Source organism: Marmota marmota, unplaced genomic scaffold, assembly GCF_001458135.2.
Source record: "Marmota marmota marmota unplaced genomic scaffold, marMar, whole genome shotgun sequence".
Classification (NCBI taxonomy): domain Eukaryota; kingdom Metazoa; phylum Chordata; class Mammalia; order Rodentia; family Sciuridae; genus Marmota; species Marmota marmota.
In genome coordinates this window covers 1,616,199-1,634,215 of record NW_025999949.1, presented here as the reverse complement: position 1 = coordinate 1,634,215, position 18,017 = coordinate 1,616,199, and the positions used below count along the sequence as shown (strand labels likewise).

The following is an 18,017-nucleotide window of genomic DNA, read 5'->3' as shown; positions in this document are numbered from 1 at the left end:
AACCTCAGGGGCAAAAATGTACCATAGGCAAACCAAAAATAATGAGAAAGAATCAAAACTCATTATCAGATAAGTCATTTAACCACAAGGTAAATTGTAAGAGAAAAAAAGAAAAAAAAACTACATAAACTAAAATGCAAGGTACAAAATGGGTTGTCATAGGGACTTATAATCAATAATTTTCTCAATTGTAATTGAATTAAATTCTCCAGTGAAAATACATACAGTGATTGAATGAAAAACAACACAAAACAAAACAAAAACAAGACCCAACTATACACTGCTTATAAGAAATTCACTTCCCACCTAAGGAAATGCATAGATCAAAGGAAAAAATGGAATAAGTTATTTCACGCAAAAGATGGAATCTAAAAGAAAGCAGGAATAGTTGTATCAGATATGGAAGATATAAAATCAAAATCTGTAAAAAAAAAAAAGAAAAGAAGGGCATAAAAAAACAAAAAACATAAAAACATGAAAAAAGACATTTAAAAATGGCATAAAAAAGGGGAACTTCAACATCCCACTTGCAGTAATGAACTACCCAGACTAAGAAACCAATAGCAGAGTTAAATTGTACCCAAGACAAATGGAACTACAGATATCTACAGAAGATTCAATATTACAAAATACACATTCTTAGCTACATATAGAACATTCACCAGGACAGATCACAAGATAAGTTTTTACAAATTAAAAAAAAAATCACATTGTATATATTTCTGACTGTAATAAAACTAGAAATCAATAACAAAAACTTTGGCAACTAAAAACAAATGGAAATTAGATAACTTACTCTTCAAAAAAAAAACAATGAGGAAATCAAAATATTCCTTTAAACAAATGAAAATGAAAACAGAACAAACTAAATCCTATGGGAAACAGGAAATGCAGTGACAAAAGGGAAAAAAACTCATAGCAATCAATGCTTATATCAAAAAAGCATGAAGAGCTCAAACAAACTAAATCTGATCTTAAAGAAATAAAAAAATAAACATTAAAGAATAAATACTAAATAATAATAAATTAAGGAATAAATATTAAAGATCTGAGCAGAAACAAGTGAAATAGACTTAAAAACAATACAAAGGATCAACAAAACAAACAGTTATTTCTTCAAACTTAACAGTACCTTTCTTACCCAGAAGTATTAAGAGAGGATTCAAATAAAGAATAACAGAGACAAAAGGGAGACATTATAACTAACACCAAAGAAATACAAAGGATCATTAGAGATTATTATAAACAATCATGTGCTAACAAACTTGATAACCTAAAAGTGATGAACAAATTCCTGGACACATAAACCTTATCAAAAGTTAATCATGAAGAAATAGAAAATCTCAACAGACTAAGAAAAGAAATTGATTCAGTAATGTCTTCCACCAAAGAAAAGCACAGGATCAGATGGCTTCTTCTAAACATTCAAGGAAGAACACAAATTCTTCACAAATTGTCCCAAAATATTATAAGAGATTCTTCCAAACTCTTTCTATGAAGTCAGCCCAACTATTATATCAAAATCAGGCAAAGACTTAAAAAAAAAAAAGCTACAAGTCAATATATTTGATGAACACAAATGCTGTTGTAGTTTACATATGAGGTATCCCCCCAAAACTCATGTGTGACACAATGCAAGAAAGTTCAGAGATGAAATGAATGGATTATGAGAGATGTAACCTAATCAGTGGAGGAATGTGCTAATAGATTAACTGGGTGGTAACTATAGGCATGCAGGGTGGGGCTGTAGGAAGTAGCTGACTGAAAGCATGCCTGTGGGGCATATTTTATCCCTGGCGAGCAGAGCAAAGTTCTCTCCCTCATAGTAGCTGACATGTCCTGAGCTGATTCTCTCTACCATGCCATTATGCCATGATGTTTTCTTTCACCTCATGCCCACAATTGTGGACTCCACTGACCAGGAGTCAAAATAAACTTTTCCTCCTCTAAATTGTTGTCACTTCATTAGGGCACACCAACAAAAAAGATGATGAAAACAGAAACTGGTACCCACAAGTGGGGTCATGGATGGGACTAACCTGACCACATGGTTCAGAAAACTTTGGAGCTGGTTTGTGGGAAGAATTTTGAAAAGTTGAGAGATGCAAGTTGGAAAAGTTTTAGGACATTGTTAAGTACAGATTAATGGGCAATTCGGGTGAGAGCTCAGTAAACCAGGATGACAACAGGACTATGGGTAGTGAAGATTGTTCTCATATTTCAGAGAAGAAGGAAGACTCTAGACTAGGGGCCATACATGGAACATTACTGCAAAAAAGTCATCTTCATTTTGCTCATGCCCTGAAACTGTGAGGCTGAATTTATAGGTGAAGGACTAAATCTAGCAAGCGAAATTTCACAGCAACACAGAATTCAGAGGGTAGCATGGATATTGCTGGCAGCTTTTAGCCAAGTTTTCTGCAATAATCCAGAGCAGAAAGCAAAGCAGAAATATTTGAATAACTTGGATTTGGGCCAGAAAAGTGCAAGTAAAACCAAGGCTAAGGAAGGAGATTGTAGTCACTAAAGAGATGCTGTGCACTTTACCCAGAAACAATAGGAAAGGTGGCCTGACAGGATGACACTCATCTCAGACTCAATATTGAAAAAGCAAAAATTACATGGGAAAGGAATTTTATAGGTGAAGGACTAAATGACAATGGGAATAGGATAGAGCTCTGGGGAATCCTGCTTGCACAGGGGGGCCTAGGAAGTTGTTTCACTCTGCTCAGCTGCACAGGCACTTAGAAATTGCTGCAGTCATGATTCCAAGAGACTTGGGAAACAGGGTATCACTGAGTTGCTTGGCACCTTGCTAAGATGCTGAGGCTGGCTTTGAACTTGCAATATCCTGCTTCAGCCTCCTGAGCTGCTGGGGGAATGGGGGGCAAATTTAGTAGGTGGCACAAAGATATAGTTAGGGAGTAAAAAGTTCTGATATGCTAACATATGGCAGGGTGACCATATAGAATGATAATGTAGTTTGTATTTCAAAAAAGTAGAGGAAAGTATTTTGAATATTTTCATAATAAATAAATAACAAACATGTAAAGAGTTAGATGTATTTAATCTGATTTAAACATTACACAATATATACATGTATCAACAATCACAAGGTACACAAATGTTTAGAATTTCAAGTTTTCATGTGTTCATTTAAAAAAAAAACCTTACTTTAAATCTAAAAAAAAAAAAATATTGACATACATTTTTTTCCTCTAATCTATATTCACTGAGGAAAAAGATGTCATTAGACAGGAACCTAAGAAAAAGTTACAGAAATATATTCTTAAGGGAGAGAGAAGATTTAAGAGGGAGGAAAAAGCTGTAAGCATCACAATATCTGACTGTGAAGCCATAGTAACTAAGAAAACATGGTATTGGCATAAAAACTGAGATAGTCAAATGGAACAGAAAAGAATATCCAGAATTTAATTTACATGTTTACAACCAAGCTACTTTCAACAAAAGTGCTAAGAAAAATATTGGAGAAAGAACAAGTTCTTCAACAAATGGTGCTAGTAAAACTGTGTGTGTGTGTGTGTGTGTGTGCGCGCGCACACACGCGTGCGTGCACATGCAGAAGACTAAATCTAGTACACTACCTTGCCCATATTTATTTTGCTTGGTTTACTGGAAAGGCTGCTAGTGTTATATAATATATAATGTTGAAAGTAGAAATGCTCAGCTTTTCCAACCTCAGAGGGAAACAATCTGGTATGTTATGTGTGTATGACAAAAACTTGCTATATCACCCAGGCTAGGCTTGACTTCACCATTCTCCTGCTTCAGCCTCCTGAGTAGCTGGGACTACAGATACGCATCATAATATCTAACATTAATATTCTGATTTCTGGTCTTGCACATATGTCCTTTGTAAGTTTGGGAAACTTATCTGTTGTGTGTAATATGCTGATAGTTTTTTTAAATCAAAAATGGATATTAAGTTTCACAGGTTATTTCACCGCCATCTATTGAGATAATCACATGACTTTCTTCATTTTGTTAACATGGAAAAAATTATACTGAATAATTTTTAATGTTAAACCAGACTTGCATTCTTTTCTTTCCTTTTTTTTTTTTTTTAGTTGTAGTTGGACACAACATCTTTATTTTATTTTTATGTGGTGCTGAGGATCAAACCCAGGGCCTAGTATGTACTGGGCGAGAGTTCTACGCTGAGCCACAATCTCAGCCCCCAGTCTTGCATTCTTAACATTAAATCATACTTGATTGTTATGTTCCTCTTTATACAATTATATTTTATTTAGCAATATTCATTTAGAATTTAAGAAGGATACTGATATCATATTTTCTTCTTTTTTAAAGTCCTTTCTTTTCAATATATATACCTTTATTTTATTTATTTATTTTTATGTGGTGCTGAGGATCGAACCCAGGGCCTTGCACGTGGTCTAGGCGAGCACTCTACTGCTGAATCACAACCCCAGACCCCTGACTTTTCTTAATGCAAAACGTTTTGGCATTACATTTAATTTCTTGAAAAGATACAGGCTATTCAATTTCACTGTTTCATCTTATAACGATTTTGGTATAGTTCTTTCTCAGGGAAAACTTCACAGAAACTAAGTGGTTTTATTTTTTGATATATAGTTATTTATTTTTCTTATGATAATTTTAATATCTGTAAGATCTATGGGGTTAACTCCCTTTCATTACAAATATTGGTGATTTGTAATCTCTCAGTCTCTTTCAGTCTATGTAGGGAATTGTCAGTTTTGTTATCTTTTTAAAAGTAACAGTTTACGGATTTAATTTTCTCTCCCTGTTTTTTTTTTCTGTTTTTTTTTTTAGTGGCTCTATTCAACTCTGTTAATTTCTTCATTATATTCTTTCATTTACTTGCTTTGAGTTTATCTCATTCTTGTTTTGAACCTTCTGAAGTTGAATTTTAAGTAGCTGAGGAAAGATCATTCTTCCTAATAATTGTTTAAAGTTATGTTTCTTTCTAAACAATGTTTGAACAGCATTTCCTGTTTAACTATCATTTAATCCAAACATTTTCTAATTTCCAAGTGATTTTATCTTAGCCCCTTGAATTATTTGGAAGTATATTGTTCAATATCCTGATATTTAAAGTTTTTCTAACTGGTTTATGACTGTAGTAAGAAAACACACTTCTATATGATTGTGATTCTTTTAAATATAAGATCATTCAGACCTAAAAAAATGTGTCTTCCACTATTGTTGGATACACTCTTCTATGAATGCCAATTAGATGAAGCCTGCTCACTGTATTTTCAAAATTTTTGTACTCTCAGTTATCTATTTATTTAGTTATTTTAAAAATTTTCTTTCTTGGTGTTTTATCCATTGCTGAGAGAGGTATTAATACATTTCTTACTGTGACTATAGAATTATCTATTTTTTCCTTTGATTCTGTAGATTTTTTTGTTCTATATCACTTTTTATATCTGGTAATACACTTTTTTGTTATTTTTATCTTTATTAAAAAAGTAATTTTAATAAATAAATACTTTAAAAATAAGTAAATCTAGCCTTCTTAGGTTATTTGTATAGTGTATCTTTTCATATGCACATATATGTATTTTTACTTGTTATTTATATTTCAAAGATTCCACTTTTTGGCAGTATATATTACCATCTTTCCTTCCTCCCTTACCCATTATAAATTTGGATCAGGAACTTTCTCTATTAAGGGCCACATAGGAAACATTTCAGGATTTGTGAGCCTGAATGGTTTTAGTTTATTTTGGGTCTCCTCCTCTTTTTCTTTTCAATCTTGTCCATGGGGTGAGCAGACCATCAAACCAGTAGGCAATTAGAAACCTTTTCTCTGTATAAGTTGATGAAGGGAAATTGGCTAACAGAATCTAAAGAAGTTGAATCTGTTCTTTTACATTCAACTTAGCGTTTGTAAAAAGAAAAAAAGAAAAAGAAAGAAAAACACACACACACAAAGGTATATATCATATCTATATCTCATAAACCAGGTGAATTAAATCAACAGAAAATTAATGTCTCATAGTGTTGGAGAATAGAACACTAAGTCAAGATATCAGCAGGTTCATGTACCCTCTGAGACTGTGAGTAGTATGGTTCATGCAGTTGTTAGCTTCTAGTGTGTGGCAATCTTTCTTGTTCCTTAGTACGCAGCTACATCATCAATTTCTGCTTCCATGTCCACATGGCACTCACTCTATGCATTTCCATATCATCTTCAGTCTATATGTTTCAGTATTTAAATTTCCCATTTTTATTGGATTAGGAATCACACTAATTACCTCATTTTAATTTCCTCTGAAACAATTGTTATCTAAATAGACCACATTCCAAAATACAAAGATCTAGGATTTCAGTGTATCTTTTTGCAGGGACACAATTCAACTCAGACGTTTCCTTTTCTCTTAGAAAAGTTGTAAGACAACCATTAGCAGTAACATTCAAATAGTATTCTAAGAGACAGAACATTTAATAATTATTTTCTTCTATATCACTGTGAGTTATAGTAGAATGGTTAGTGGGCATTACACTGTATTATTTGTTATTCAAAAATATTAGCCAGGTGTGGAGGCACACTCTTATAGTCCCAATGACTCAGGAGGCCAGGGCAGGAGGATTTAAATTTGAGGCCAATCACGGCAATTTAGTGAGTCCCTGTCTCAAAGCAGACAAAAAGGTGGTTCAGGATGTAACTTAGTGGTAGAAGTCTCCTGGGTTCAATCTCTAATCTTGGAGAAAGTATTTACAATTGATTGTAAAAGAAATGAGTTATAATGGAGGATGAACTCTTACTTTTTATGATAGTGTTCTTTTAACATAGCTGCTTTGTCAAAAGTCTAATTACACACATTTTACAGTAAGATCTTCACCAACATAATAGCTTGTCAAATTTTTTTCCGAAGGCACACATAAACCAAACTGTATAATAAAAAAGAATGAAGCAGTAAGAATTTTTAAAAAAGGAGGAGGATGGCATTAGTAAGAGAACTCTATAAAATATGGACTGACGTTAGAATTTCCTTTTTAAAAACATACTTTAAGGGCTGGGGATGTGGCTCAAGCGGTAGCGCGCTTGCCTGGCATGCGTGCGGCCCGGGTTCGATCCTCAGCACCACATACAAACAAAGATGTTGTGTCTGCCGAAAACTAAAAAATAAATATTAAAATTCTCTCTCTCTCTCTCTCTCTCTCTCTCTCTTTAAAAAAAAAAAAAAAAACATACTTTAAAATGGCATATAAGGCTGACAAAAACAGATTCATGAATATTAGTTTATCAGATCCAATAATGTTCTAAAAAGTGTTTTGAAAATATGAATTTAAATAGTATTTGACATCGACAGTCTGTGGAAAATATAACAGTTTATTTGAGGTTAGAAGTAAATATTAAATATATGTAACTAATCATTTGTACAAACATTGGCAGTATGAATTCATATAAAGATGTAAAACTGCATAATAAAACATGATTGTCCTGTGACAACTGAAATTTTATGGGATTAGGAATGTCTTTAAAAAGAGTAAACAGTGCTATTCTTTTCTTTTTAATAAATACTGCAAGATGAGTAGAGGTTTTGAATGAGAATGTGATTGAAATTTACATTTTATCACTTAATCACTTCAAGTCTAATAGTAAAATAGTTCTTCTATGTTTACAAATATAATGTCTGCTGGAAATGGAGAAAAAAATGCTAAGTGAAGTAAGCCAGACTCATAAAATCAAAAGTCTAATGACTCCTCTCATATATGGAAGCTAGACCAAAATAAGGGAAGGAAGGTGGTAGAGGAGGGGATATCACAAAGATATAGAATAGATCAGTGGAGTAGAAGAAGAAAAGAGTGAGGGAAGAAAGAAGGGAAAGGGGAGAAATATGGAATGAATTTAACAAAATCACGGTATATACATATTTAAATGTACCCAAAAGAATTTCACCTTTATATATGTGTAGAAAATACCAATCAAAAAATAAACAAAGGAGTGAAAGGAAGATCAACAGAGAAGGGAAAATAGAGGGCAGGAGGAAGGGAGAGAAAGCAGGAGGTATGGGGATTGAAATCAAATTCCTTGCATGTATTATTTTGTTAAAATGAACCCAAATACTAAGTATAATTATACTGCTCTAATAAAAAAACTGAAAAGGAACAACTAAGAATGCTGGCAACATTAAAATAATTAAAATTGGTTATTGTATCAAAACAATTACATCTGGAATTGATTTCATTTGAACAGCTAAAAGGTGCATTTATGCTGCCATTATTACATTTTCAGAAGAGTTTAAATTACAAAATTTGAGAGAGCTTCAAAGCAATTTCTTAATCTAACCATGGTGATCTTGATGGACCAATTTTTAAAAAAGGGGGGTATAAGTAAAGAGAAACCCTTCAAAAAAAAAATAGGTGACAATTGTTTTTAAAACATTACTTTAACACTCTTTTTATAATTGAAAAATACCAACCTGAGGATTAGAGCATTTTATCTCCAGGGACTCCAGGTCAACATGAAGACAGACAACAAATGAATGTCTGGCATCAGGTCCTGTAGCAAGTAGTTTTTGAGATGTGACAGCTAGAGTAGAGGTACAACCCATAGGTTCCACTAAGCTAAGTGTCACTTGTTTTCCAATAAGGGTATATATGCTGAAATGATGCAAGTTGATGGTCCATGGAAAAGCATCACCTGTTAAAGGAAATAGGGAGGCACACACATACAAAAATACAGTTAACTGTCACTTGATAATAAAAGTTCTACTATCTATATTTGAAATATAAAAAATTTAACACTGTATCATAAAAAGCAAATGGATCCAGATCAAAAGTGCTAAATAAGTTAAAAGCTTTAAGTTATCTTTTAAAAAATGTTTAGGAATATACTTCTATAGCAACAATTATGTATCTCATTTACAATAAATGAACAGTGAAGAGTGTATTGTGTAACAGTTGGAGATGTATGCATCTGTACTGTGCTCTAGTAGGTTGCTCTGTGTAACAGAGGTGTATGCACCACACTTTTAAAAAAATCATAGAAAATGGCATAAATTATGTGAATACAGTAATTTTTGGAATGACTAAAAATGACCATAGACTTTTCTAGGGAATGAAAGAAGAAACAATAAACAATCTACTATAGTCTTTTGGACAACCAGTATCAGAATTGTGTGGGATATTTACTTAAAATAGAGGTGTCTGGGTTCTATAATAGACCTACTTAATTATATCTCCTACTAATACTCAGTAAACATTTCATTATTCCCTGGATGATTCAAAAGTATTAAAAGTTCCTTTTAAATAAAATGCTCTTAATAATAAAACTAACACTCAAATGTCAGTATTAAAAGCAAAATTCCTTTCCTTCTTTTATATTCTTTTACTAATTTATATAAAATTATTTCATTAATATAAATTATTCATATAAAACATCTTAGTTTTTATTATATCTACAATAAGTTACTCTGTAAAATAATTTTAAAAAGTCCAGTATAAGAAATATTTATAAACATTTATTTTTGTGATGTCAGATATTCCTGTCACTTGTATTTTGGACTACAATTCTGACAGCACTTAACATTATATAGGGTAATAGCATTTTTTAAGTAATTCAATTATTTAACTAATTTAATTATTTGAAAATAAATTGAAAACATTTATATCTAATTACAGAGGGACTCAGTAACTCACTATAATTTAGAATATATGTAATTTTAAAGAGTAATATATGTTATCCTGCCATTCCAAAAAGTATTATTAATATTTTGTCACAGTTCTTTCACATATTTCCCTCCTATGGTTGATAGTTGTGCTAACACAGAATAAGATCAGGGAATCACACTGTTCTTATAATTTTACATTCTTTATTCATTGAAGAAAAAATACCAAGTGAATTACTACAAGGATCATACTATAAATATATACTCAAGCAATCTAAATGTTCATTAGATACACTAGGATAACAGGTTCCACAGGTAGATTCTCAACAGGATGAACATTCAATATGTCCTGCTCAAATGTACTTAATAAAAGTGTAAAATAAGAATCTTTGAAACTGAAACTTTGATAACAAGAATAAATCTAGCTAAATAGTAGTTCATAATAAATTAACTAAAAACAATGTTAACTGAATAATTATATGCAGTCAACATGGTGATACTTTGCCTGTCTTAAAGATTTAAAATATTTTTCTTTGAAGAAAGAATGACAAACTTTAAATCATCTGTAATCTAAAATAGTTTTTAGACTAACATTAAATTCCATGCTATTCACAAAATAAAATCTCTGCCAAATTGGTGTCATGTTGAGAGCCACAGCCGAAGGGGCCCCAGCAAACTTTCAGACTGCCAGCTGATGATTGGCTCCTCTGTGGTGATGCTCATTGAGCTGTTTCCCTGCCCTTTCAGACCACGAAGCTGCTCATTGGGGGACTTTTTTGGCTCCGCCCACACGACCCAGCCAATCGGCCTCAAGAGCAGGAGGAGTGGGGGAGGTTGAGAGGCTTGTGGGAAGCCGGTGGTGGCAGTTGGGCTCTGAAGGTTTTTCCTGAGGAGCTGTTTTGTTTAGCGTGTGTGGTTCTAAAAATAAAGTTCGTTTCTTTTGACAAGTGGCTCCTGAATTGTGCCCAGCCAGACTGCGGCAGTGTCATATATTTGGAATGATTTTAGATACATGATTTTAAAACTGAGAGTGAGAAAAATACATATTTTTTTCAAACGCTACTTTATCCAAGAAATTAAGTAGTGATTATGTTGTATGCAAGAACACTACATTTAAACTTGTTAAGTTAAAAAAAAATCCCAAATGACATGACGGTACACTATTCTCAGATATATGTTCCTGTTTCTTCTTCAGAAACAGACCAATAAATTAAAATTGGCTTTATCATAGTCTCTTAAAATGAAATTTTAAAAGTATTATTTCATGTTCATTTACTTAGCATACACATTATTTTAAAAAGCACAGTATACCAAAAATTTGTCAATTAATTGCTCTGTTAAAAATTTTCAAATCAGCCAGGAGCAGAGGCACATATCTGTTATCCCAGTGGCTCAAGAGGCTGATAACCAGGAGGACTCTGATTCAAAGCCAGCCTCAGCAATTTCTTGAGGCCCTATCTCTAAATAAGATACAAAAAAAGGTCTGGGAATGTGGTTCAGTGGTTAAGTGACCCTGTGTGGAATCTTTGGTACCAAAAAAAAAAAAAAATTACAAATCACATTAAGTGCACAAGTACTACTTACACACACAAAAACAGAAACATCTAAACTTTCTATAATATAACATTGGCAGAATAACATTCTACATATTTCCTCAAATACATCCACACATCCATGACAGGCCAAAAGTATATACTATTTTGATAGTCCCATGTAGATTTTTATGACCTTCACAATGAGAATTTTTTTAAATTTGTTATATGACAGCAGAATACATTATAATTCATATTACACATACACAGCACGATTTTTCTATCTCTGGTTGTACATAAAGTAGAGTCACAACATTCATGTCTTCATACATGTACTTAGGGTAGTGATATCCATCTCATTCCACTGTATTTCCTACCCCCATTCCCCATTCCCTTGCCCACCCTCCCCTTTCTCCTATCTAGGGTTCATCTAATCCTCCCATGCCCCCACCCCAACCATATTATGAATCAGCATCCTTAAATCAGAGAAATCACTCAGCATTTGGTTTTAGGGGATTGGCTAATTTCACTTAGCATTATATTCTCCAGCTCCATCCATTTACCTACAAATGCCATGATTTTATTTTCTTTTAATGCTGAATAATATTCCATTGTGTATATATACTACATTTTATTTATCCACTCATCTACTAAAGGGCATCTGGGTTGGTTCCACAATTTAGCTTTTGTGAGTTGTGCTGCTATAAACATTGATGTGGCTTATCCTTGTAGTATGCTGTTTTTAAGTCCTTTGGGTATAGACCAAGGAGTGGGTAGCTGGCTCAAATGGTGGTGGTTCCATTCCCAGTTTTCCAAGGATTCTCCATACTGCTTTCCAGATTGGCTGTACCACTTTGCAGACCCAACAGCAATGTATGAGTGTGCCTTTTCCCCTACATCCTTGCCAACGTTTACTTTTGTTTGTATTCCTGATAGCTGCCATTCTGACTGGTGCGAGTAGTTTTGATTTGCATTTCTCTAATTGCTAGAGATGTTGGACATTTTATTTCATATATTTGTTGACCAACTGTAATTCTCCTGAGAAGTGTCTGTTCAACTCCTTAGCCCATTTATTGACTGGGTTGTTTTTTTGTTTTTGTTTTTTTGTTTGTTTGTTTGTTTTTGTTTTTTTGGTGTTACATTTTTTTGATTTTTTGAGTTCTTTAAATATCCTATATTTATAATATAGGATATATTATACAGTAAATTTAAAATTTCATAATAGCTCTATTTGATGTGCATGAGGAAAAAATTTGCTCTCAAAATGTAGGCTCTCTCTTCAAAAGAAACTCATTGTTTCTTTTGCTAAGAAGAAGCTTTTTAGTTTGAATCCATTCCACTTATTGATTCTTGATTTTATTTCTTGTACATTAGGAGTCTTGTTAAGGTAGTCAGGGCCTAATTCAATGTGATAAAGATTTGAGCCTATTTTTTCCTCCATTAGGAATGGGGTCTCTACACTAATTCCTAGGTCCTTAATCCACTATGAGTTGAGTTTTCTGCATGGTGAGACATAGGGGTTTAGTTTCAATTTGCTGCATATGGCTTTCCAATTTTCCCAGCACCATTTGTTACAGAGTGCCGCAGTCTGGCTGGGCACAATTCAGGAGCTACTTGTCAAAAGAAACAAACTTTATTTTTAGAACACACATGCCAAACCACACAGCTCTTCAGGAAAACCTTCAGAGCCCAACTGCCACCACCAGCTTCCCACAAGCCTTTCAACCTCCCCCACTCCTCCTGCTCTTGAGGTTGATTGGCTGGGTCGGGTGGGCAGAGCCAAAAAAAAGTCCTCCAATGAGCAGCTCTGTGGTCTGAAAGGGCGGGGAAACAACCCAATGAGCATCACTGCAGAGGAGCCAATCAGTTTGCAGCTAGAAGTTTGCTGGGGCCGCTGTGAGCCAATCATCAGCTGGCAGCTGGAAGTTTGCTGGGGCCCCTTCGGTTGTGGCTCTCAACATCTCCCCCTCTCTGTTTAAACAACAAGCATGTGGCTTAGGGACTGTGCCTGCCTTAGGATACCTAGTAAGAATAGNGGATCCTTCCAATCTAATACCATTGCACTTCTATGGGGATTAGTCGCCACTCCTAGGCCTCGAAGCGTTTGAGGGGCTTGTTGTAATGGCCAATGTTTTGGCCATTCTTGACGAGAGATGATGCTAAAGTCTGCACCTGTAATCCAGTAGCCCATTAAATTCATGCTTTCTTTTCTCCAGTGTATGTTTTTGGCTCCTTTGTCTAGTATGAGATAACTGTATTTAGGTGGGTTAGTCTCTGTGTCTTCTATTCTGTACCATTGATCTACATGTCTACTTAGGTGCCAATACCATGCCATTTTTGTTATTATAGCTTTGTACTATAGATTAAGGTCTGGTATTTTGATGCCTCTTGCTTCACTCTTCTTTTTAATAATTACTTTGGCTATGCTGGGTCTCTTATTTTTCCAAATGAATTTCAAAATGGCCTTTTCTATTTCTATAAGGAATGATATTGGAATTTTAATTGGAATCACATTGAATGTGTATAGTGCTTTGGGTAGTATGATCATTTTGACAATATTAATTTTGCCTATCCTAGAGCATATGAGATCTTTACATCTTCTAAGGTCTTCTTCAATTTCTTTCTTGAGTGTTCTGTAGGTTTCATTGTAGAGGGCTTTCACCTCTTTTGTTAATAAATCCCAAGGTATTTTACTTTTTTGAGGCTATTGTGAGTGATGTAGTTTTCCTAATTTCTCATTCAGAGGACTCATCAATGATGTACAGAAATGCATTTGATTTATGGGTGTTGATTTTCTATCTTGTTACTTTGCTGAATTCATTTATTAATTCTAGAAATTTTCTGGAGGAGGTTTTTGGATCCTGTAAGTATAGAATCACGTCATCAGCAAATAATAATAGTTTGAGTTCTTCTTTTCCTATTCATATCCCTTTACGTTCTTTAGTCTATTTGATTGGTCTGACTAGAGTTTCAAAGGGCTAAGTTGAATAGCAGTGGTGAAACAGGGCATCCCTGTCTTGTTCCAGTATTTAGAAGGAATGCATCCAATTTTTCTCGATTTACAATGATGTTGGCCTGGGGTATAGTATAGATAGCTTTTACAATGTTGAGGTATGTTCCTACTATCCCTATTTTTTCTAGGGTTTTGAATATGAAAGAAAGGGTGCTGTATTTTGTCAAATGCTTTCTCACATCAATTGATATAATCATATGATTCTTATCTTTATGTCTATTGATGCAATGAATTATATTAATTGATTTCTGTTTGTTGAATCAATCTTGCCTCCCTAGAAGGAACTCCACTTGATCATGATACACTATTTTTTAAAATATGTTTTTGTATGCAATGAATTTTTGCATCAATGTTCATCAGGGATATTGGTCTACAATTTTCCTTCCTTGATGCATCTCTGCCTGATTTTGGTATCAGGATGATACTAGCACCATAAAATGAGTTTGGTAGGGTTCCCTCCTTTTCTATTTCATGGAATAATTTGAGGAGTATTGGTATTAATTCTTCTTATTAGATCTTGTAAAATTCAGCTGTGAATCTGTGTGGTTTGGACTTTTTTTGGTTGACAGGCTTTTGATGGTGTCTTTTATTTCCTTGATTGAAATTGATCTGTTTAAATTGTATATGTCCTCTTGACTCAATTAAATTTGATTATATGCTTCTAGAAATTTGTCAGTGCCTTCGAGGTTTTCTATTTTACTGGAGTATAAATTTTCTCAGTAGTTTCTAATTGTCTTCTGTATTTCAATAGTGTCTGTCATGATATTTCCCTTTTCACCATGGTTTTTAGTAATTTGAGTTTTTTTCTCTCCTTCTTTTTGTTAGGATGACTAAGGGTTTGTCAATTTTATTTATTTTTTCAAAGAACCAGCTTTTTGTTTTGTCACTTATTTGAATTCTTTTGTTTCAATTTCCTGTTTTCTGATACTTTGGGTTTCTTCCTCTTTTCCCAGGTCGTTTATTTGTTGACTTTTTCTTCTTTTAATGAATGAACTCCATGCAATGAACTTACTTCTTAGCTTTGCGTTCATAGTGTCCCATAGATTTTGATAAGTTGTATTGGAGTTCTCATTTTCCTCTAAGAATTTCTTTTTTTATCTTCATCCTGATGTCTTCTGTTATCCATGTATCATTCAATAGCATATTATTTAATATCCAGGTGTTTGAGTAGCTTCTATTTTTTACTTTATCATTCATTCTAATTTCGTTCCATTATGGTCAGAGAGAATGCAGGATAGTATCTCTATTTTTTGGTATTTGCTAAGACTTGCTTTGTGGCATAACATATGGTCTATCATGGAGAAGAATCCATGTGCTAATGAGAAGGAAGTGTATTCACTCATTGATGGATGGAATATTCTATATATGTCTGTTAAGTCTAACGTACTAATTGTATTATTGAGTTCTATAGTTTGTTTAGTTTTCATTTGGAAGATGTACCCAGTGGTGACAGAGGTGTATTAAAGTCACCCGACATTATTATGTTGTGGTCTATTTGGTTCTTTTAGTTGGGAAGGGTTTCTTTGATATACATAGATGTCATACTGTTTGGGGCATATTTATTATTGTTGTCTTGTTGTATGAATCCCTTAAGCAGTGTGAAATATCCTTCTTTATCCCTTTTCACTAGCTTTGGTTTGGAGTCTACTTTATCGGATATGAGGGTGAAAACCCCTGCCTATTTATGTGGTCCACGTGAGTGGTACATTTTTTCCCACCCTTTCACCTTCGGTGTCTGGGTGTCTTTTCCTATGAGATGAGTCTCTTGAAGGCAGCATAGTGTTAGGTCTTTTTGTTTTGTTTTGTTTTTTTAATCCAAGCTGTCAGTCTATGCCTCTTAATTGATGAGTTAAGGCCATTCACATTCAGGGTTATTATTGAGACATGATTTATATTCTCAAACATTTTGGTTTATTTTTGGTTTTTAACTTGACTTGGTTTCTCCTTTGATTGGCCTTTCCTTTAGTGTAATTCCTTCCTTCTCTTGGAATACTTCCTTCTCCTGGAAAATCTTGCTGACAATGCTCTGTAGCACAGGCTTTCTCACTGTAAATTCTTTCAACTTTCATTTATCATGAAAGGTTTTTATTTCTTCATCAAATCTGAAGGTTAGTTTTGCTGGATATAAGATATTGGGTTAGCAGCCATTTTCTTTCAGAGTTTGGTATATATTGTTCCAGGATCTCTTAGCTTTGAGGGTCTGGGTTGAAAAATCTGCTGAGATACGAATTGATCTTCCCTTATGTGTAATCTGATTCCTCTCTCTTGTGGCCTTTAAGATCTATCCTCATTCTATAGGCTAGGCATTTTCATTATAATGTGCCTTGGTGTAGATCTGTTGTAATTTTGCACATTTGGTGTCCTATAAGCAATCTGTACTTTAATTTTTAATTCATTCTTCATATTTGGGAAATTTTCTGATATTATTTCATTGAAGAGATTATGCATAACTTTGGTTTGAATCTCTGTGTCTTCCTCTAATCCCAGTAAATCTTAGATTTGGTCTTTTGATACTATCCCATAATTCTTGGATGTTCTATGGAAAAATATACCCTGTTCATGGATAGGCAGAACTAACATCATCAAAATGGCGATATTACCAAAAGTTCTCTATAGGTTTAATGCAATGCCAATCAAAATCCCAACGGCATTTCTTGTAGAAATAGAGAAAGCAATCATGAAATTCATATGGAAAAATAAAAGACCCAGAATAGCAAAAGGAATTCTAAGCAGGAAGTGTGAATCAGGCGGTATAGCGATACCAGATTTCAAACTATATTACAGAGCAATAGTAACAAAAACAGCATGGTACTGGTACCAAAACAGGCGGGTGGACCAATGGTACAGAATAGAGGACACAGACACTAATCCACAAAGCTACAACTATCTTATATTTGATAAAGGAGCTAAAAGCATGCAATGGAGGAAGGATAGCATCTTCAACAAATGGTGCTGGGAAAACTGGAAATCCATATGCAACAAAATGAAACTGAATCCCCTCCTCTCGCCATGCACAAAAGTTAACTCAAAGTGGATCAAGGAGCTAGATATCAAATCAGAGACTCTGCGTCTGATAGAAGAAAAAGTTGGCTCCGATCTATATATTGTGGGGTCGGGCTCCAAATTCCTTAATAGGATACCCATAGCACAAGAGTTAATAACAAGAATCAACAAATGGGACTTACTCAAACTAAAAAGTTTTTTCTCAGCAAGAGAAACAATAAGAGAGGTAAATAGGGAGCCTACATCCTGGGAACAAATCTTTACTCCTCACACTTCAGATAGAGCCCTAATATCCAGAGTATACAAAGAACTCAGAAAAACTTAACACCAAAAAACTAAATAACTCAATTAATAAATGGGCAAAAGAACTAAAAAGTTTTNGGAACCAACCCAGATGCCCTTCAATAGATGAATGGATAAAAAAAATGTGGCATTTATACACCATGGAGTATTACGCTGCACTAAAAAATGACAAAATCATGGAATTTGCAGGGAAATGGATGGCACTAGAGCAGATTATGCTTAGTGAAGCTAGCCAATCCCTAAAAAACAAATACCAAATGTCTTCTTTGATATAATGAGAGCAACTAAGAACAGAGCAGGGAGGAAGAGCAGGAAGAAAAGATTAACATTAAACAGAGACATGAGGTGGGAGGGAAAGGGAGAGAAAAGGGAAATTGCATGGTAATAGAGGGAGACCCTCATTGTTATACAAAATTACACATAAGAGGTTGTGAGGGGAATGGGAAAATAAACAAGGAGAGAAATGAATTACAGTAGATGGGGTAGAGAGAGAAGATGGGAGGGGAGGGGAGGGGGGATAGTAGAGGATAGGAAAGGTAG

General features: G+C 34.0%; 1 protein-coding gene across 15 annotated transcripts in view; it reads right to left on the bottom strand.

The window, feature by feature from the left end:
- Vps13b (vacuolar protein sorting 13 homolog B) overlaps nt 1–18,017 on the bottom strand; it is a 734,817-nt gene that overhangs the window by 344,820 nt on the left and 371,980 nt on the right. For 14 of the 15 annotated variants that reach the window (XR_007347142.1, XR_007347143.1, XM_048801898.1 and 11 more), the window contains one exon: nt 8,439–8,659. Coding sequence is in view for 13 of the 15 variants with exons in the window: in XM_048801898.1 (XP_048657855.1) it covers nt 8,439–8,659 (221 nt within the window). In the remaining 2 variants the exon portion in view is untranslated. Of the gene's footprint in view, nt 1–5,740; nt 6,904–8,438; nt 8,660–18,017 lie in introns of those variants that run through there. The other variant, XM_048801910.1, reaches the window with a different exon arrangement.